The sequence below is a fragment of the Alternaria hordeiaustralica genome, assembly GCF_023758085.1.
Source record: "Alternaria hordeiaustralica strain BMP 2776 chromosome Unknown scaffold_1, whole genome shotgun sequence".
Lineage (NCBI taxonomy): Eukaryota > Fungi > Ascomycota > Dothideomycetes > Pleosporales > Pleosporaceae > Alternaria > Alternaria hordeiaustralica.
In genome coordinates this window covers 4,050,530-4,070,764 of record NW_026056773.1, presented here as the reverse complement: position 1 = coordinate 4,070,764, position 20,235 = coordinate 4,050,530, and the positions used below count along the sequence as shown (strand labels likewise).

Sequence of the window (20,235 nt, the reverse complement as noted above, 5' to 3'; positions counted from 1 at the left end):
ATAGATGCAGTCAAGGGCATCCTCAGCGAACTGCAGCTGCACGACTTCCAGCCCACAACAGTAGGGACGACACAGGCACGATGCATATTATGCATGCAGCACCCAACAGCTTAACACAACTGACCATGCACTCTGCTAAAGTATGTTTCTCGGAGACATTGAGCTGGTGCCCGACACAGCCCTTGCGCCGGCTTGCTTGTTTGCAGTATGACGATGGTTCCGCCATGGCCGCGCGATGCATTGGTCCGCGCGAACACATCAAGAAACGCAGCACAAGAAAAGAATATTCCCAATAACAAGCCGAAGTATCAATAGGGGTGATAGGCTGACCTGTACGCCGTGGTTCGTCATAGTGCTGGGGTTAGCGCTCCTAGGTACCCCTCGGCGCTCGCGTCGCCTAGGTGATGTTGCTGGCCGTCAACACAGCTGTACACCGCCAGCACATCCTGGCTTACCGTCAACACCTGGCTCAGTCGCTCGACTGCATATCCGATATCCCCATATTCTTCCCCCACCCACATGCGAGCATTCGCTTTCTCGCTCAATCTGCCCGCCCCCTCAATTTCCCCTCGCTGAAGCAGTAATCACACGCGCCATGGGTGGTGCAGCGACGGAGCCGCCTTCGGTCTCCCTATCGTGTACGTGAATTGCCTACTCCCTTTACTTCACCTATACTGACGATTGCAGTCGCCAACAATTTCTGGGGCAAAGATGACGCCGGCGTCGGTCCCATGCTCGACCGCATGCATGCGGCCAAGGTCACCAACGACGAACTCAAGAACTTCTACGCAGCCCGCTCAGCAATTGAAGAGGAATACTCGCGGAAACTCCTAAACCTATCGCGCAAGCCCCTGGGATCCTGCGAAACCGGCACCCTACGACTGTCGTGCGATGTCATCCGAGCCGAGGTCGAGTCCATGGGCAAGGCGCACCAGAGCATAGCACAGCAGATGAAGACAGAGCTAGAAGAGCCACTAGCCGCGTTCGCTGGTGGAATGAAGGAGCGCAGGAAGATTGTGCAGAACGGCATCGAGAAGCTGCTCAAGCTGAAGATGCAGCAGACGTCGACCGTCAACAAGGCACGCGACCGGTACGAGCAGGACTGTCTCAAGATCAAGGGTTTCCTAGCGCAGGCGCACATGGTCATGGGACACGAGGAGCGGAAGAACAAGGCAAAGCTGGAGAAGACACAAATCAACCTGGCGACAACCAGCAGCGAATACGAAGCCGCGGTCAAGGTGCTTGAGGAGACCACCGGCAGATGGAACAGGGACTGGAAAGCCGCCTGTGACAAATTCCAGGATCTCGAAGAGGAGCGCATCGACTACACCAAGAGCAGTCTCTGGAACTTCGCCAACATTGCCTCCACAGTATGCGTCAGCGACGATGCCGGATGCGAGAAGATGCGCCTGTCCCTCGAGGATTGCGACGTAGAGAAGGACATCAGCGGCTTCATCAAGGAGTCCGGTACTGGCCAGGAGATCCCCGACCCTCCCAAGTTCATCAACTTCTGCAGAGGAGACGCCGAGACCTCATCGCAGGTTGACGAGGACGAGAACTACTCAGTCGCCCAGTTTGCTAGGACCTTGAACCCATCCTACCGCGCTTCATCACCAGCGCCATCTACATTCTCCTCGCATCACGATCCAAACAACCCACTAGTACGAGAGCTAGGTCTCCCACAAGAAACACGCCCGATCGCTCCTGACGATCTACTACCGCGACAGTCCTTGGACCGTCCACCACAGCGTCAGTCTATAGATATGCCTCGACAATCTGTAGAATCATTCAGACAACCAGTGGAACCACCGCCTCCGCTCATGGATGAACCCCGCAGGCGTGGAGAGTCTCCCCACCAACAGGCAGAATCTCCCCGACAGTATGCACAATCGACCCGGTCGCGTGCCCAATCCCGATCAAATGGGGATTACCAGCATCAGCAGGTTGAGCCGCTGAGGCAGCGCGCAGAACAGCCTCAACCGCACGTGCAGCCTTTGAGACAACATACAGATCCACCAAGACAGCAGCAGCAGCACATCGAGCCTCTGAGACAACATACAGACCCACCAAGACAGCAGCAGCAGCAGCAGCACATCGAGCCTCTGAGACAACAACACCACATTGAACCTCTGCGACAACATGTGGAGCCTCCAAGGCAACCAGAGCCACAGCAAGCCCCTCCATCCCCACAAGTTGCACGCGCAGTACAGCCAGATCCTCGATTGGTTCAGGCGCAGCAACAAGCTCGTCAACAATACCAGCAGAGTCAAGTCCCACACAACGACTATCCTTCGGATGGTATGACACAGTTCTGCCGCATCGATGCGCCGTCTGATCGCAGCTCGATCCCAAGTCCCGCTCGACCTGCCAGTAGGGATTCACAGAGCGATTACTCCAACCCCACGTCTTTCTCTAGCATCGAGCCTCCAAGTGGTTCAGCATCTCCTGGCAAGCCAATGCCACAGTCACCATTGCCTGAACCTAGTCCGATCGAAGAGGGGTCAGTGGCAAAGAAGAGGGGTTTCTTCAACAGCCCCTTCGCACGGAGAAAGAGCAAGCACGAAGTCGAGACTCCAGCAGCTCTTACCCCTGCCAATCGCAACCGCAACACATGGGCACCTCCCGCGCGCAGGAACACGGAGGAGAACACCAGCCCTACCAAGAGCTTTGCTACTAGAGCTACTCCTCGCAATGCTATACAGAGTCGCGCTCCCTCGCCCAGCCCTGAACCAGCGGATCCTCGTGCCAACTTCCAGCTCAACGTGGGTAACAATGTTTTCGACGTGGCCTCGCCGGACAAGAAGAAGCAACAAGAGCAGGAAGAGTCGCAAGACGATCTTGATCCAATTGCGCAGGCTCTTGAGGAGCTCAGAGGCGTCACTAAGCAGACCTCTGTTCGTCAGCAGCCAGATGATCGCAAGCAGGCTTCTTCTCGCCAGACTGCCGATCGTTACCATGGTCTCGCAACGCCTGCTCCGGGCACACCTGCTGTCGGGTCAAAGTTGGCAGGTGGTGCCCCTACTCCCCTTTCTAACGTCGACCTGAGCGCTGCAAAGCGAGGCACACCTCCACCAACATACGAGCAGCCAAAACGCGAGCAGCCGCCTCCCCAGCCTCGCGAGCAGCCGCGCGAACAACCACCCATGTCCCACTTGGGCGCTCCTAAGCCAGCGCATACTTCGCGCGCTATGCAGAAGACGACTCAGATGTATGTCAATCAGAAAGTGAGCATGTTCAACGGAAGTCAGGCGTCTCGATCCTCCAGCCGTAGCCCTACAAAGCAAGAGCCCCCACGTGTTGCATCTCCGGCGCAACCACCTCGAGCTATCAGTCCTCGACCAACCCTCAATACGTCTCAGAACTCATACCGCTCATCTGGAGGGCAATCACAGCCATCATCGCCTTCGACATACCAACCTGCGCAACGACAGCAACCACCAGCATCGCAGCCTGCACCAAGAGCGCAACCCGCTCCACGTCAACAACCTGTAGCTCAGCCTGCACAACGGCCGCAACCTGCGCAACAACCAACGCCACGACCGGCATCGAGGCTACAGCAACAGCAGCAGCAACAACAGCAGCAGCAGCAGCAGCAGCAGCAAAGGGCTCAACAACAAGCCCCTCCCGCAAATTCATTCAGCCGGACCGCATCGCCCAATCCATATGCGGCATCAAATGCTGGGGGCAGGCCTAGAGCACAGACAGCTACTGCCGCTGCACAAGCATACGGTACACCTGTAGGACGTAACTCGTACTCCTCGAACCGTGGCCCATCTCCCAACGTCAACCCCACCCCACGAACTGCCTCGCCCCTTCCCCCTCAACAGCCCCCTCAACCAGCCTACGCGCAATCGCAATCACGCCCAGCATCTCGAGCAGCCCCCGTCTCGCGAGCCGCAAGCCCCAACCCACAATTCCGCCAATCCCAAGAACGACCGAGCAGTTCCCACAGCGGCATGGCCCTCGCACTCTCCACCGCAGGCAGTGAGCGCGGCGACGGCAGCGTCTACGGCGGAAGCCAATACGGAGGCAGCGTACGTGGTAGGCCCGGTACTGCTTCTTCCGCCCGGCCCACCACAGCCAGCTCAGCTCGCCCAGGCACCGCTAGTACCGCCCGCCCGCAAAGCTCCTACATGGGCGGCGGCAGCGCAGGAAGCGAATTCGGCTTCAGCGGCGGATCTGGCGCTGGTTCCGTGAGAGCGGAGTCTCGTGCTAGGAGTAAGAGCTTGGCTGAGCCGAAGAATTATAATAGCCAGGGTAGGGTTATTTTGAACTACTGTAAGTTTTACCATTCATGTTGATGATGAGGGACGTTGGCTAACGATCACAACAGCACGTGCGATGTACTCGTATGCAGCGCAGATCCCAGAGGAGTTGGGCTTCCAGAAGGGCGATATCCTTGCTGTGCTTAGGTTGCAGGATGATGGGTGGTGGGAGGCTGAGCCTGTGGGTAACACGGGTCGACCTGGTCTTGTGCCGTCGAACTACTTGCAGCCTTGCTAAAATATGCGACTATCTGGATTGGTGAGGTTTGAGAAGGATGGAAGGAAGGTTCTTGATGGTTTCGACCAACGTCTGTTTTGGTTTTGATCTAGCGATTTTGCTTGCACATACCCTCGTTCTATCGTTTGGCGTTCGGGTTGTATGTTTTGAACGATCGAACGAAGGGGACGTGCGATGAGTTGGACGAAAATGAGATGGGATGAGATGGAATGGTATAGGCTTAGATAGCCAAACGTAAATAGCACTGGACCGTACAACGAACAGAATGAGAAACTTGTACATGCCACTCTTGACATACACTCTCATTTGCTTGAAGAGAAAATATGAGCTACGGTAAGCGTCCCTTCCCGTCTACACACCCACGCCTTCCCTCAGCCAAGTCACCAAAAAGAGCAAAAAAGAAGCAAAATACATACAACAGCGGGGATTCGCTAGTGGTCACCCACCTAACTACTAATCCGCCGGTATCATGCTTGTATATGGCTGAGCGGACGGGAAGCCTAATTTTCATGATCCTATGGTCGTATGTATCAATCACACGAATCTGCAGCAATATATTCTCAATCGTCGCGATCTGAAGCCTTTGACCTTGTGATCAGTACGCGGCTGTCAAAGATGTAGTTCATGCTTCCCTTTGTCGGAATCATCTCAAGATGATAGCTGGCCGTATAAAACTGAAGTTTGGATGCTTTGCTGTGTAAAAATGGGAGTTTGGGTATCTACTCAGTTCAACGCCTGTCATGCTCTTTCGCTCGTTTGCTCGCTGCAATATGCCATCCACCGAAATGCCGTATCTCATGCCCTCTAAAATGAACGCCCAGAGCCTCAGATGTTTTCCCTTGCTCATGAGACTTCTCCTACTCATAAGTATTCTCATACGGATCCGCATCATCAATATCCTCATCCTCGCCATTATCAAAATACTGCTCCGCATTATAATCATCGTCGCTCTCCTCCGAGTCCGTACTGGCGGCGCTCCAATTATCCTCTTCGTCCACAGCATCAGGCTTCTCCTCGTCGATCTCGTCGTCTTCGGCTTCGGCGTCGTCGTCGTCTTCTTCGGCGCGCGCTTCGGCTTCGTTGGTGCGTTCTTGTTCGGATTTTATGAGGCGCTCGATTTGGGAGACGCTGCTTACTTTTGTTACGGCGAGGGTGCGGCGGGCGGGCTTTTTGGTGTTGGAGGAGGTGGTGCTGGTTGTGCCGGTGAGGGTGGTGCGGAGTTCGGTTGGGAAGAGGTCGATAACTGTGGAGGTGTTAGTTCTAAGTTGGCGGTCTTGTGATGGGCCGTGGAGACTTGCCGTATGGTCGCGCGTCTAGCTTTGGGAGGCGCCGGCGCACTTTTAGGTATTTCGCGGAGTAGGTCTGGTTGCCTGTGAAAGGGTCGAAGAGCGATGCCTCGGTGGGGGCAGGCTCGTTGGCCTTGCGCTTTAGGCCGTTCTTCATGCCGTCGTTGAGGATCGTGTAGAAGGGGCCTTCGTGGATGCGGTCGCGGACTGCGAGGTGGTGCTTCACCATGGCTAGCTCATCGTCGGTTGGTGGAGGCGCTTGGGGAGGTGGTGCTTCCTGTGTGTGGCTTAGTGGGTGGATCAAAGATGCGCTCTTCAGTATCGTGCTGGTGGACTGCTGCAACTGCGACTGCGACTGCGACTGCGATTGGCGAGGCATGGTGGTTGCGACAACATTATATAGACATGCGCAGTGCTAGTAGACATGCGCGATGCCTTAGAAAACATGCGCAGAGCAGTCGCGATACGGCTGATGGGTATGCGACGGAGAAAGGGAGATGCTCACTGGAAAGCGCTCGGCAGGACCCTTCTGAATGTCGAGGCCAGTAAGATCCCAGTTGAGCTCCGTTCCCGCAATCGTCACGGTTCCTCGCGCGGGATTGAAGGCACCTCCACGCGAACCTCCGCGGCCACCACCTCGTCCTCCTCTTGCTGGCGGCATGTCAAGTTTCTTGTGTTATACGAGAGGCGGTGTCTACTATGATTTTCCTTTCACGGTAGGTCGATTAGGCGTCGTCGAGGGAGACTTTGAGGAGAGTTGTGGAGTCAGAAATTATTTCGGTACAGTTGCGACCGGCTTGCTAGGCTGAGCTCGAGGGTGGGGTCCCAATAGCGAACTTGCACCCGCAGCCCCGCCACCTCTACCCTAAACCCCGGTATTGAGGTGCATGACAATAGGAACGTTCGAAGCCATACTAAGTCATCTACAGTCCTTAACCGGATGTATATCGAGTTATTGCGACCCAGATTGAGGTACAGTCGCAGTCAAAGCAGTCAGCACTCGCCGCCATCACCGCGCATCAGGCTACAGGGAACGCGTGCGTCTTTACGCGCAATCACATGAGCGGCCTAGAACCTTCTCTTACACTATAACCGCCACGCTCGAGCCAGGACTACCATCGAGAACGTCGACAGTCCAACTTCCTCAAGAAACACTACATCTGAACATCCAAAATGGCCGCATCGACTGCTACGCTCAACGAGCTGTCAGAGCATCTGCAAAAGGTCGACCAGGATCCTACCACTCCGCTAGACACAGATCTACTTGAGCGATGCGAGCTCTCCACCAACACACCAGAATACCGTAGCCAGATATGGAAAGAGACGAGACCGCTCTTTCTGCAAATGGCGGCGTTACTACCAACGCTTCAACAAGATCCCACGCCACTCACCCACTTCATCATCAAGCTGGCGGAACCATATCGATTTGACGATATTAAAGACATTGATTTCGAGATCGGACTTGATCTAAAGGCTACTCCATTTCACAGTCTCATCCTTACTTTGCTCGAGAAGGCCACCACAAGTAGCACCGATGCTCAAGCACTTGCGAATCGGCCAGCGGTCATATTGGCCATCGTCCGTCTGTGGCTATGCACCCAAGATGCTGGAGTCGCTACTCAAGCTGAAGAGCTTCTTACTTCGTTGTTGGAGGTATCGAAGAACGAGCCTGTCTCGATAGATGGCAAGTCTTCGCTACATACATATGGCACTGGTCCTATGTGGAGGCGCCTATTCAGCGACAGGGACATTAGTTCACTGTACTACCATTACACATCTCTCAAGGACCTCACATCGCCACCTCAGCCACTTCTGAACAAGCGTGACAAGACAATCTCACAGGCTAGACTGTTGTCCTGGCTACCGCGTGTCGCCGCTATGGACTGGAATGCCGTCACTTCCTCGTATGGTCTGGAAGCTGAAAAAGAAGTCGGACTGAAGGAAGGTCAAGGCTTGCTGCACTACGCTACACTCAAGATGGTCGACACAGAAGATGATATGCTCATGCATATGACCCTGCTCCAATTCTACAGCACATTGATCACCACAGTCAAAGCGAAGCCCCACCTCTCACACTACGACTCAAGTCTTGCTCTGGATTTCCTCATAGAAGAAGGTGTACACAAAGGCATCGTCGACTTCCACACCTCCAACAATCCCAGCCTTGACCACTCTTTCTTGAGCAGTCGAACAGCCCAGTATATCAGCGACTACGCATCGCATTACCCAGAGAACTTTGAGAAAAGCAGCGAGATGCCCACTATCCGAAACTACGTCCACCGCAACATCCGTAAATGCGAGGCAAGCGACTTGAACATCATTGCTTCGATGCCTCGATCAACGCTCATACCGCAAAAAGCTTTAGGACCATCCTGGGATGACTGTGTCATTACCGACATGCCAATCACCCGAACGAACCAAGATGCGCTCAAGACACTCGCAACCATCTTCCACGGCCCGCCAAAAGAAGAGATCACATTCCCACAAACCGAAACTATAGGTTCAGACAGCAAACGCACACAGACCGAAGCAGCATACGCCCGCCTGCTCACCGCCCTCTTCTACATGAAAAAGCCGAACATGTTCGCCGACATAACTACACATATGGAAACCATCGCCATGAAAGAGAATGCACTCGCAGCTTTGACCCTCGTCGGCGCCCTCATCACGTCAACCTGGTCCACTGAGCCGCTCCCTAATATCCCCACAAACGATCCAACCTACGCTCGTCTCAACGCCTTCCCCAAATCAGGTGTCGATCTGATCTTAGACCCCACGATCAGCGGTGGCGTCCTCCCTTCACTGCTGAAGCCTGCGACGACCTTTTCCAATCTCGTTGGTGGACGTGGCGATGCGGAGAACGCGGCGTATATCGTTGCGACGGCGAAGTTCGAGGTGCTGAAGACGCTGGGCAGGAAGCTAGAACAGGATGGTGGGAGGCAGGATGTACTCGCTATGGTGAGGAGGAGGGTTGGTGATGGGGTCTGGGGTGATAGCGGGAACGTGGGGAGTCGGATCGGGACGTTGGAGATGTGAGGGTCGAGTGTTTGTAGTTGAGAAGGATATGTTATGTGATGGAAATAAGTCCAAAGTAGCACTTTGTTCAAATATCTAGTCTTCTAAATCCTATGTGCTACTAGACAAGTACTCTCTTCATAATACGAATGCGATTCAACCCAAAAGGCAACAAAAAAGAAGCGCCTATAGCCTTGCCCCAACAAATCGTTTTTCCATTAACAACCCACCGTCTCTGCAAGATAGCTATGCATACTTAGACTGTTTATTAAGGGCTGTAGAGTTCCTGATAGGGATCGTGAATCTATGTGGGTGGGTACTTATAGCGCGGTCACGTGATCCCTTCCCTCACCCAAAAAAATCACCAAAAAAGAACACCTGGGGTATCTGACTATAGCCAGACGAATGCTGAACAGAGTGGGACTCGAACCCACGCCACTTTCGTGACCAGGACGTCTATTTTTCAAGACTTAACGTTAAGAAACCTTAACCTGGCGCCATAACCAGCTCTGTGATGCTTGTTAGATACTTGTGAGGGAGAGAGGGGTGTTATTGAACGTACCGGCCATCTGTCCGTTGGTATTTGATTGGTTGATGGAGGAAATGAGAACTACAAAGGATATGACGTTAGTTAATGGCTGGAGTTAGTGGTGTTGGCGCGGTGAGAATTTTCGTGGTGGGGTGTGGGCCGCGGAGGAACTTGGAAGCTAGGGCGACGGCGACGGCGACGGCGAGATTGTGGGGACGGAATGCATTATGAAAAGGATCCAGTCTTTCTTTGCGTGAATAAGAATTGAAGGGTTGCTTGCGAAATATGATCGTAGTGTTGGTGCACTTCTTCTTGGACTCGGTTTTTGTTAGCGTGAGAAAATGCAACAGCGGCCCTCACGTCTTGAGTAGAAGGCGAGCGATTTCTGTGTAACAAAGCTCTATTGAGACTCTTCATTGGGTACAGCAGAGTGCAAGACATTGAGTTGGAAACTATAAGCCCATACCAAATTGGAGATATTGAGGTCGTCCGTAGCACGGTGGACGGATGGAGGAAGATGAGGACGACACACGAGGAATAAGAGATGTAGATTTGTAAGGAGACTAGCGATTGTGATATGTCCGTAGAAGAGATCCCCGCCTTCGAAAACGTGCTACAAGTCGTGAATGAGGGTAGTTCCAAAGAAAGTAACGGCTCCGAAAAAACGCGACTCATCATGTATGTTTCTTGCTAAAGTGCTTGAGCATGTTGTCCTTCCTTGGGTATGATTTCTTGCAGTCAGGTGCGAGGCATCGAAAGCGGCTCCGGGTTTCTGGCGACTCGTGACTTTGGCGGTGTCGCTCCAGATCTGCGCGTACGCCGAAGGCACCCCAGCATCCAGGATGAGTACAACGGTATCGCTTTTCATGTTTCCGGTAGGTGTGTTTGCTAATGTTGCGATGTTTAGTGTAGCTTTAATGAGAGTTAGGGGTTCTGTGCTTACTTTAGTTCATATGTGTGCTGAAAGGTGTCGTCGCAGAAGCTGCAGTTGAGTGGCTGGACCGTGACATTCCTTCTTCTCTGGATGGTAATTTCTTCTTCATCTTCAAGAGTAACAGAGCGCGAAGAGCAAACTTGGGGGACATGATCAACAATGGTATCAATGTTGTCCGTAGGGTATATTGAGTCGCCCAAATCGCTATCCGCAATACTGCCGTTCGAGGTTGACGACCAGATCCTTGCAACAAGGGTGTTTTCTCTGCTGATGGTGGAGGCTCGAAAAGGTACTGTAGAAAGGTCCGATGATTCCGAAAGCGTAGCAGGGGAGGAAACAAGGCTGTGATTTGTGGGTTTGACTTGTGGTTGAATGTTGGAAAAGGCTTCCGAGACTTGATTCAGTCGCGCCCCAGTCGCTTCCTCTTCCGGGTCTGCTACAGAGAGATGACCAGGCGCCAAGTAGATTGATATGTGTTCGGGCACTTTCGTAGAGTTCGTGTCTGTGATTGGCTCGCTTGGTGGTATGTTTGAACGCACGTATGGAGCATGAATGACGGGGTTGACATCATACTCAACTTCATAAGGCGAAACGAAACGCCAACAGTTATAGATCTCACTGTCGAGATCCCCCCCTCGTTTGTTGTAACCAAGCTTGTTTACGCAGCACGAACAAGGCGTAAGATAACGTGATGTAGTCCGATACTGAGTGGGATAGGGTTCTTGCGAGATAGCGAGTGGTGGCGAAGTCTACGAGGCTCCGCCGACCCAAGGGTTGTTTGGACTCGGAGAAAACACAGGACCGACCTGGGATGAGGCGACAAACACCTGTCGATAAGGGCTAGGCGATGATTGACCAGAGGCCGTGGGTGAAGGGTTGTAGCCTCACTAACGAAGCTCAAAAGTAGAGTGATGGAAAATTCCGCTCCAAAGCTTCGTCGCAATGATCAAAGATCGAAGAACTAGCAGTATTTTATACCTATCGAACTGCCTGGAGGCGTACTATGCCTTGGGCTGAGAATGCTACTAGGTAAGCGGGAAATTGTAGGGTAGTGGTCAGCCACTACCCACCTGCAGCACCTGATAGGTATGCGTTGGCGAGATATTCTGGTCCAATCTTGTGGCCATGCTAATTTCAGCCTTGTTGTATGCCTCCATTCTCGCGGCGTTGTGGCAGTATGGAGAAGGACGCGAGCTGAGCGGGACGGATGTCGGGAGGTCCGTGCATCTGAGGCCCTTGTCCGCTTCGAGCCTGAGTTTCGCTGGCAAGAAACACCTGCTCGCGCGCGCACGCACGCGTCTCCACGCGTATCCTATCTATCGTCAGCCACAAAACCTTTCAATTGCGCCTGTTGGAACAACCTTCCTGCGATGATGGTAGCACCGACGAAAACTTCACCTACCTATCGTGTACCGATATGCCATGCACAAGGCTGGGATGCACAGCAACCGATACGCCCGCACGCGAGTCTTCATTGGCAAAGGTTTTCACGACAAATGCTCTCATTATTAATTATGTGGACTAGATCATTACCATAACGCTCTACTTCCTCGCGGCACCAGTACCCTCTGGCCAGAACTCCTCGAGCCACTCGTACGGGTTCTCCGGAACATACTGGTTCAGAATCTCGCCCTCGAAGTCGGTAAGGTGGTCGCGTGTCAGGTTGTACAGCGCGTACTTCTCATCTGGACCTGTTCCAACAGTGTATGGGACGGTCTGAACGTTGTTTCCGATCTCCTTGTCGACCCAGCGCTCGACGTCTACGACCTGGGCGTTCTTGATGCGGTACTCGTCGCCGTAATTGGGTGAAATCTACCCATGTGTTAATAAGAAGACAATGAAAGAGGAGGACCTTTGGGGGGCTTACTATTCCCATCCTGGTGCCATTGACGGCAATGACGTTCTGGATGGTGACATTGCGCTTCGCCTGGTTCAAGCAGTTGCCGCACGACTGGTAGAAGGTGCCGAAAGTCTCGGCATAGAATCCAGTGATGTTGAACTTTCCGCCTAGAGAGTTGTCCTGGAAGATCTTGTCGGTTGCGGATCGAGCACCGCCTCCGATAACGCGAAGCTGGGTGTTGAGGCCCTTGGACGTAAGGGCATCTTCGCACACGTCCTCCCACCAGACTATGAAAAAGTTAGTATGCTGGTCAGATCACCTCCGGTCTCGAAGCTTACCATTCTCGACCCATGCATCGCCTAGCGCGTGAATGCCCTCGCTTTGGTGCTTTCCAATGACCACGTTCCTAATTGTGGCACCAGGTAGAAGATTGAAGACAGCATCGGCGTCTGTTCCTTCGGCCTGTTCGTTGCACGAGCCCTCCACGCGCTCATAACGCTTCATCTGCCCATCGAAGACCTGGCCGGGCTGAATGTACATGGTCTCGTTGAAGACGACCGTCTCAGTCGGTACCGGGAACTTGGTAACCGGGAAAGGGAATCGTGGAAGAGGCCGTGCACCGAGATCGCCCTGAGTGGAGTCTGCGCCTCCTTGGGGTCCATCGCCATTCTGACGACGGATCACTGCTGCCGATGAGAGCGCGGGAAGAAGAGGGAGGATAACAGAGGTAGAGAGCTTCATCGCGACGACTGGCTGTGAAGTACGAGGGTATTTGAGCTCTTCTGACTGAGATTCTAGGTCAATTGAAGACTGTCGAGATGCAGGAGAGGTACTTTGCATTGCTTGCAGCTGCCCTAGCTTTTATATCACCCACAACACCTTCTTGCCCAGCTCTCCTTCCGTCCAGAAGCCTCATCACGCGCATTGTTCCCACGCGATTCCACTTACAATCCTGGCGCGACCGTTTTCCATATGCTCGTGTAGCTGCACAAGGCCATAGCTTCCACAAAGTTACCCCGGTATCACAGCCTCCAAGCCAGCGGAAGAACTGGCATCCAGGTTGTTTCCGTGAATGACGATGCGAGAACGGTGGTGTAGCAAACTTGGCGCAGATTTAACCGATGTATCCCCAGACTATGAGATGCGTCGCCAAGTGAACGCCTCGTCTTGGTGACATTTTCCCACGAATAACCCCACGACTTGGCACCCTGCTTTCGCCAACTCCAACTTTCCTCCCCGCGTATCGTAGGTTACTTCTGCGGGGGACAAGGGTCTAATTTTCCTGCGCCCTGAGCGGTCGTGGCTTGTAGTGGCTTGACGTACAGGATTGGGTTGCCGCGGCCGCGCTTCGAAATTTTCCATCCTCTGTTGCGCAAAGAATCTCATAGCACGAGCGGTTTTGACTCGAAAACGAGAAGGATTCTACCCACTGGACGACGGAAGGCGATACGACCAGGACGTGTTCGAGGAACGTGGATTGACATGGCTTCATTGCCAACATGGTAAGCTCGCTGAACAACTACACAGCTGACGACAGTCGCATACCCAGCGACTTCAACAACAAGGAGTGTTCAAACCCAGTTTTCAGTCATCTCTCGCAAGCCTTTTTCAAGACTATCCCATCTCGAGCCCAGTCCCTTCAGCCAGCTCATGATTTCCTCTGCCCTGGTGTTTGGCAAACTCATTTTGTCAACGCCCATGCCCTCAATGTTATCCAGAAACTCCCTTTCAGGATACAGTGTACGCCATATATCCAACATCTGGTTGTAGCTCCACGGTTCTGCAAAAGCAAAGAGACGTTCATTCTCAACATCGCTGTGGATCAGCGCGGAGATGTGTACGAGCGCGCAGTCAACGGGATGGACGTACCATTGCGGACCAACGGAAGTTGTCCAAAAGTTGAGCTGTTCGCCTTCCCATGCAGCACGAGCCCAACCGATGGTTGAAGGGAAGCCCTGATACTCGGGGATCTCGACGGGGCCAAAATTGGCGTTTGGCAACTATTTGGGGTTAACGATGACCTTTCTAAAGCGTTGAATTTTCTGCTCACAACGCGGTTGAACACGAAGCCGGGCTGATTATCTTCCATCCATTTCATCATCGCCTTCTCGGTCTCAGTCTTCATGGCGGCGTAGACAAACAGCCCTGGTTTGCCAGGCTCTTTCTCCAGAATCTTCAATGCTTCATCATTGTATGTGTTCTCATCGATTGAGAATTCCACATTTGGATGAGGAAACGTTGCGGCAAGGGATGACGAGGTGAAGACGAAACCTTTGCATGAGGGTACCTTCGCGCAAGCCTTGAGACCGTTTAGACCCGCCTTCACGGTAATGGAGATCGCTTCATTGACGTCAGAGATGCCTCCGATCGGAGAAGCGACATGGATGAAGCCTTCAATATCTGCGAATGAAGTTGTTCAATATTAGAAGTCAAGATATCACTAACGACATAAGGTTCGACGTACCATCAACGACATCGTCGTAGCACCCTTCGACCGTCATATCCGGCACCTCGACCAACTCAAATTTCGCCTTCTTGTACTTATCGTTGAAGTACTCGGTCATGTATTTGTGTTTCTCGGTATCTCTCACAGCACCGCGGACATTGTACTCTCGCTTCAGAAGCTGATCGACGATATGGCTTCCGACGAGCCCGTTGACGCCTGTTACAAACACTGTCGCACCGGGTTTGATAGCGACCGTAGGCATAGCGTCAAGTAAGGTCAATCGACGGTAGCAGCAAACGAGGCTTGCGACATGGGCTTGTTTTTGGGATATCCTGAACCTGCTTTGGGGACCTGCTCGTCGATCCCGTAACCCGCACTGATCTGAGAGCGAAAATGGGGAAGGAAGATAAGAGTCGCAAGGCTAGGAAGCGCATTATATTCGCTGTAATGCGTGTGGATGGCTGCCAAGTTACACAAGCTAACTGTTTTGGGAAAGGCGGGGTCGTCATTCTGGCTGCTGGACCGAACGAACACCAGCGACATACACCTTCAGGCTTGAGAATACTCCATTCAAGGGCTCTAGTCGATGATTGTAGCCGTAGAACTACACAGCCTTGCGGTTTGCACTCTGCAGACCGGCTTTCAATGCCAGGTGATAGGCCAAGCCGCACGGGTGTAGAAGCGGGTGTAAGTAAGCCCGCTTCTCTGTTTAAGCTGCGTTCTTATTAATAGCTGCGCACAGCTAAAAAGAGGCGTCTTACACCCCTTACAGCAGCAGCAACAGGCTATAATAAAGTATAAGAAGGCTATAGAAAGGAGTTTAAGGTACAGGCTGTTGCTTTGCGAAAACTACACCCTGTGCAGGGCCGCTTCGCGGGAGTTAGAGACTCTGTATTGTATTGTTAGATGGCATCCAAGCTGTGAAGGTTTTGCAATGTCCATGCCAGATGAAACCCGATGAAAAGACCTATCGCACATACAAAATGCTGATCAGAATTACAATAGAAGTTTCGAATCTTTCCCGCGCTGTCTATCAATGGAAGAGACCAACGATGACTTTACGGAGTAGGCCGTCGCCTCGAATCATCGACCGCATCGTCTTCGACACGACTGCCGTTGAACTCCTCGCAACCTCGATACTCACATGGAGAACAGCGTTCTTTCTGGAAAGCAGGCTCCAAATGTTGAACTATGGCAGGTATGAAATATTCGAAACAGATGCTAGCGCATTCAATCTACCTCGTCAGCCCTTGTCAGTCCTTGGCGAATGATCCAGTGCCGGCACCAACAAACGAGGCACGAAACGAACGCGATCGTCGATGGACAATCAGCCATCCATTCCCACGGCTGGATGTGAACGGGTAGGAGGACAAGGCGATAACCAGAGGAAACGGCACGTGGTCGATGAGGAGGCAAAGCCTGATGCCTTTAAGGCTGGTTTCTTACCAATACAAAGATATGAGGGAATAGACGACGTCAACGATGAGGAAAAAGAATATAATGGCACACGGGTGGTGATGTTATTTCCGATGGCATAGATGGTCTCGAAGAAAAGTGGCAAGGTCAGCAGATGAAAAGAACGCGCACCTGAGGAGTACAGACTTCACAGAGACGTGTGAAACTGTCCAAATACTTCTTTGCGCATCGGGACGCTCTGAAGCCGAGGATGAAGATCGGTAGAGGATGTCTCAGATTTCCAAGGCGACACCAGAAAGATGAACAGAATGGCAGCCACGAAGCACGCGTAATCTTTCCGTACGGCATGATGACATGAGATCTTCGCTGTCTACCCGTTACGAATGTGCACGTTTGTAAAACAAACTAAGCACTCCACGATGTCGACTTCTTCCACCGGTTGTAACCCGGCGGTACCTGGACCGCGGCTCACCCCACGACTTTGACGACCCAACTCCACGTCACAAAGACGTACGACAGCCTAATCATTGAACCACAAGGACCAGATACCTCTCCCTTGCGCCACTCAGAACAAGCCTTCCAACACGACGATGCGTCTTTGAACAAGCATACCAAGCTTCTATTCTCCGTGAATCCTGAAGCTTGTCACACCCCTCTCATCTTGGCGAAATGAAGAAACATTACGCCGTTCCCCACAAAACCCAGCCTAGTTGTTTCACTCCAACACCACGAACGGGCTCGAAACCGCTCACCGGGTTCGAAAGCAAGCCAAAAAGCGGGTCGACCATCTCGCTTGGACTAGCCGCCGCCCTCCGAAGGCTCCGATGACAGCACTGACAGCTCCAGATGCCAGGAACGTCGCACTTGCGACCCATCTCCCGTGTTTCTTGCTCACAGCCACTCAATACCACCGAGCTTCTCGGTAATGATCATGAAACGGTGGGAACAATGCGGAGACTACGTGCCGCCACGCCGTCTTCTGGAATGTAGGTCTCGAACGGGTTGGAAACGCAAGGACGTGACCCTTGGAGTACCTACTCTTACCATGGGATGATAAAAGCCCTACCTACCCACCTTCTCTATTGTTCTCCATCACATTTGTGAAGTTTCAATCCTTTACTTCTACTTGTGCTAGATCGCTTTGTCACTGCTTCGTTTATTCAAATTCTTCCTTCCTTCATCCAAACTTCGCTTCAATGGCTCGTTACTCCTTCGCATTCGCTGCTCTAGCAGCAAGCGGTGCCTACGCTGCGCAGAGCGCAGCCTACACACAGTGTGGTGGAAAGGGCTTCACCGGTGCCACGGCATGCGTCTCCGGATACCACTGTGAGGTCCAGAACGACTGGTACTCTCAGTGTGTTCCTGGTGCCGGTGCAGCAAGCCCTGTAGCAAGCCCTGTTCCTACAACCATGATGACTGCCACCAAGGCACCCGCTGCTAAGACCTCTTCTCCAGCAGCAGTAGCTGTTGCCGCCCCCAGCAAGGCTGCCGTCGCTGCCAACGCTGCTGCCAGCTCCGGAAAGACCCAGTACGCCGGTATGAACATTGCTGGTTTCGACTTCGGATGCGACACATCCGGATCATGCAGCGGAGCCTATGTCGACCCCGGTGCGAACGGCATCGCTCAAATGCAGCATTTCACCAAGGACGACAAGCTCAACATCTACCGTCTCCCCATCGGCTGGCAGCATCTGACCGGCAACACTCTCGGTGGTAACCTTGACGCCACCGTCAGCGCTGCCTACGACAAGCTCGTCCAAGGCTGCCTGGCCACTGGCGCAGTCTGCCTTCTCGACCTCCACAACTACGCCCGCTGGAACGGCCAGATCGTCGGTCAAGGCGGACCCACCAACGCACAGTTCGCGGATGTCTGGACCAAGATCGCAACGAAGTACGCATCAGAGAAGAACGTTGCCTTTGGCCTCATGAACGAGCCCCACGACCTCACCATGTCCACCTGGGCCGACTCGTGCCAGGCCGCCGTCACCGCCATCCGCAAGGCCGGCGCCAAGTCGCAAATGATCCTCCTCCCAGGTACCGACTACACATCCGCAGGTACCTTCCCCACCGCCAGCGGACCTTCCCTCCTCAAGGTCAAGGATGCCGACGGCACGACCGACAAGCTCATCTTCGACGTCCACCGCTACCTCGACAGCGACAACTCCGGTACCCACGCCGAGTGCACGAGCGACCACGTCGAGGACTCCTTCGTACCGCTCGCTACTTGGCTCCGTGACAACAAGCGTCAGGCTATCTTGTCTGAGGTCGGTGGCGGCAACACTGCTTCGTGCGAGCAGGATGTCTGCGCTGCGCTCGATAGCTTGAACAAGAACAGCGATGTCTACCTTGGTTACATTGGCTGGTCGGCTGGTGCGTTTGATCAGAGCTACGTGCTTGGTCTGACGCCCAATGGCTCCACTGATCGCGAGTTGGTCACTAAGTGCTTCAGCCGCGCTTAGAGGTCGACATGACTCTTTAGGTCTTGCTCTACTGAGGAGTGTGGCCCATCGTTTCTGGTGCGCAATGCTTTGGAAACCGTATTCTCTTCTTCTGTAGATCTTTTACAATCAAACTTTTCTCGATATCTTCCATGGTATCAAAACCAAGGCAACGATTCTCATTCCAATGTGCATTACTCGTTCTGAATAGGGTGACTAATATCGTCCGAGGAGTACATGGATTCTACTTTCGTAAATATCTGCGTAGGCGAGCTGCACCTCGCTTCCAAGTCGACCGATAGGAGCGCTCTCACAACCAACAGCAACACATGATTCCAGGGCCAGGAAGATTTTGCATAGAAGAAAACACCTCTCAGCACAGTTCCGATCATTGAAGTCCAGAAGCCATTTTTTTGATCAAGTTTTAATAGCCTGTTAGGACTTTGGTGACGGCAGGCAAAGAACATATTAGAGTATGCTTTTATTTTGAACGGCGAACTCAGTCAACACATTGAGATCATGTTTGCGACTTTGAATTGAGCTGAAGTCCAGCCGAGAACGAAGACATCAAGTGTGGCGGTGTTCATTTGAGTGGATAGAAGGCGTAAGTAGGATCTTTCACATGGCTCCTCTGTATTTTTTTTTAGGAACACCGAAGGCGCCAGCGACATGGGCCATGCGGGATTCTTTTTTGGAGAAAGAAGGGTAGTTGTTGTACTGAAGAAGAGAAGTAGAAGTCCAAGTTGCAGGTATTCATATGCACAGAGGCAGAGCAAGATCCATGTTTGAGGTGTGGCGTTGGCACGGAGAAGAGACCAGACGCTCCATGCGCGTTTTTCTCAAATGATTTGTAAATTTCTTGGGAACAAAGACATTATAGACGCTCCACGGAGTTTTGGTGATAGAAGGTATGGCTCGAACCTTTTACATGGTGGACGTGAATGTCATTTTTGAGAAACCGAGAAAGCGCGACCAACATCAATGTCGGCCATTTCAATTTTGGAGAATATGAAGAACGACTGTTGGAATGAAGAAGAGAAGAGAGTGCCCAAGTGGCAGATATTTATATGCGCAGGAAGAGATGCACGGGATGTGATCTTAGCGTTCAGGGAGGACGGCCAGCATCGGATGGTCTGTTCCGTCTTTTGAATTGATTTGCATGCCGCTCGAGGACAAAGACATGGAGAGAAAAAACTTACGTTTTTATGATAGTAGTTGTGGCTCGCAGCGCTCGCATCACAGTGGAATGTGCCTTTTTTGAACAAAGAGTCGCGCAACCAACATGATGGGTTACCGCGGTGTTTTTTGGAAAGAATCAGAAGTGTTGGTGTGATAAAGAAGAGTAAGAGGCGTTCAAGTTGCAGGTATTTATACACAAGAAGACCTGTGCGGCATAGCTTTCTTGAAGGTCGCGTTTATTGTTATCAGCGGAAGGCCTCGTGGTTTTGGAAGTCATGTTAGCTTTTAGGTAGGTTTTTCGACGGCAGGCGAAAGACCTTCGTTGTCTTCGTCAGTATTTTGAATTGAGAAGATAATCAAGATATCTCTCGTTTCGAAGAAGTTCGCGGCTCGTCCGAGGAGGCAGACATGGGTACGGGGTTGACGGTTTTTGATAATACCTAGTAACAGGCACGGTCTGGAGCGACGACATAGCGGTGATTTCGATAGCTTTTGAGAGACGCGGAAGAACGACTCAGACATGATCCAGTTGAGTGTCATTTTCGGAAAATCGAGAATGGGGCGGAGTATAAAGAAGAGTGTAAAGGTGTGAGCGAGTAGATGTTTATACCGACACCGAGACGCTATGCGCTATTGCTTGTTGCGGAGG

The 20,235-nt window shown here is 52.5% G+C and overlaps 6 protein-coding genes across 6 annotated transcripts; 3 read left to right on the top strand and 3 right to left on the bottom strand.

The window, feature by feature from the left end:
- Nucleotides 1-595: 595 nt before the first annotated feature.
- Nucleotides 596-4,503, top strand: J4E84_001307 (uncharacterized protein; the record flags this gene model as incomplete). The annotated part of the gene is made up of 3 exons (XM_049383940.1): nucleotides 596-638; nucleotides 688-4,278; nucleotides 4,334-4,503. The coding sequence occupies 3 exons, from the start codon at nucleotides 596-598 to the stop codon at nucleotides 4,501-4,503; spliced, it is 3,804 nt and encodes a 1,267-aa protein (XP_049249458.1).
- Nucleotides 4,504-5,360: 857 nt separating this feature from the next.
- On the bottom strand, nucleotides 5,361-6,450 carry J4E84_001306 (uncharacterized protein; the record flags this gene model as incomplete). Its single annotated transcript, XM_049383939.1, has 3 exons — nucleotides 5,361-5,746; nucleotides 5,802-6,066; nucleotides 6,295-6,450. 3 exons carry the CDS (start codon nucleotides 6,448-6,450, stop codon nucleotides 5,361-5,363), a joined length of 807 nt encoding a protein of 268 aa, XP_049249457.1.
- Nucleotides 6,451-6,962: 512 nt separating this feature from the next.
- Nucleotides 6,963-8,825, top strand: J4E84_001305 (uncharacterized protein; the record flags this gene model as incomplete). Its single annotated transcript, XM_049383938.1, has 1 exon — nucleotides 6,963-8,825. One exon carries the CDS (start codon nucleotides 6,963-6,965, stop codon nucleotides 8,823-8,825), a length of 1,863 nt encoding a protein of 620 aa, XP_049249456.1.
- Nucleotides 8,826-11,809: 2,984 nt separating this feature from the next.
- J4E84_001304 (uncharacterized protein) lies at nucleotides 11,810-12,848 on the bottom strand (the record flags this gene model as incomplete). The annotated part of the gene is made up of 3 exons (XM_049383937.1): nucleotides 11,810-12,079; nucleotides 12,135-12,394; nucleotides 12,446-12,848. The coding sequence occupies 3 exons, from the start codon at nucleotides 12,846-12,848 to the stop codon at nucleotides 11,810-11,812; spliced, it is 933 nt and encodes a 310-aa protein (XP_049249455.1).
- An 830-nt stretch (nucleotides 12,849-13,678) lies between these two features.
- J4E84_001303 (uncharacterized protein) lies at nucleotides 13,679-14,815 on the bottom strand (the record flags this gene model as incomplete). Its single annotated transcript, XM_049383936.1, has 3 exons — nucleotides 13,679-14,107; nucleotides 14,158-14,507; nucleotides 14,572-14,815. 3 exons carry the CDS (start codon nucleotides 14,813-14,815, stop codon nucleotides 13,679-13,681), a joined length of 1,023 nt encoding a protein of 340 aa, XP_049249454.1.
- Nucleotides 14,816-17,165: 2,350 nt separating this feature from the next.
- J4E84_001302 (uncharacterized protein) lies at nucleotides 17,166-18,428 on the top strand (the record flags this gene model as incomplete). The annotated part of the gene is made up of 1 exon (XM_049383935.1): nucleotides 17,166-18,428. One exon carries the CDS (start codon nucleotides 17,166-17,168, stop codon nucleotides 18,426-18,428), a length of 1,263 nt encoding a protein of 420 aa, XP_049249453.1.
- Nucleotides 18,429-20,235: the final 1,807 nt, after the last annotated feature.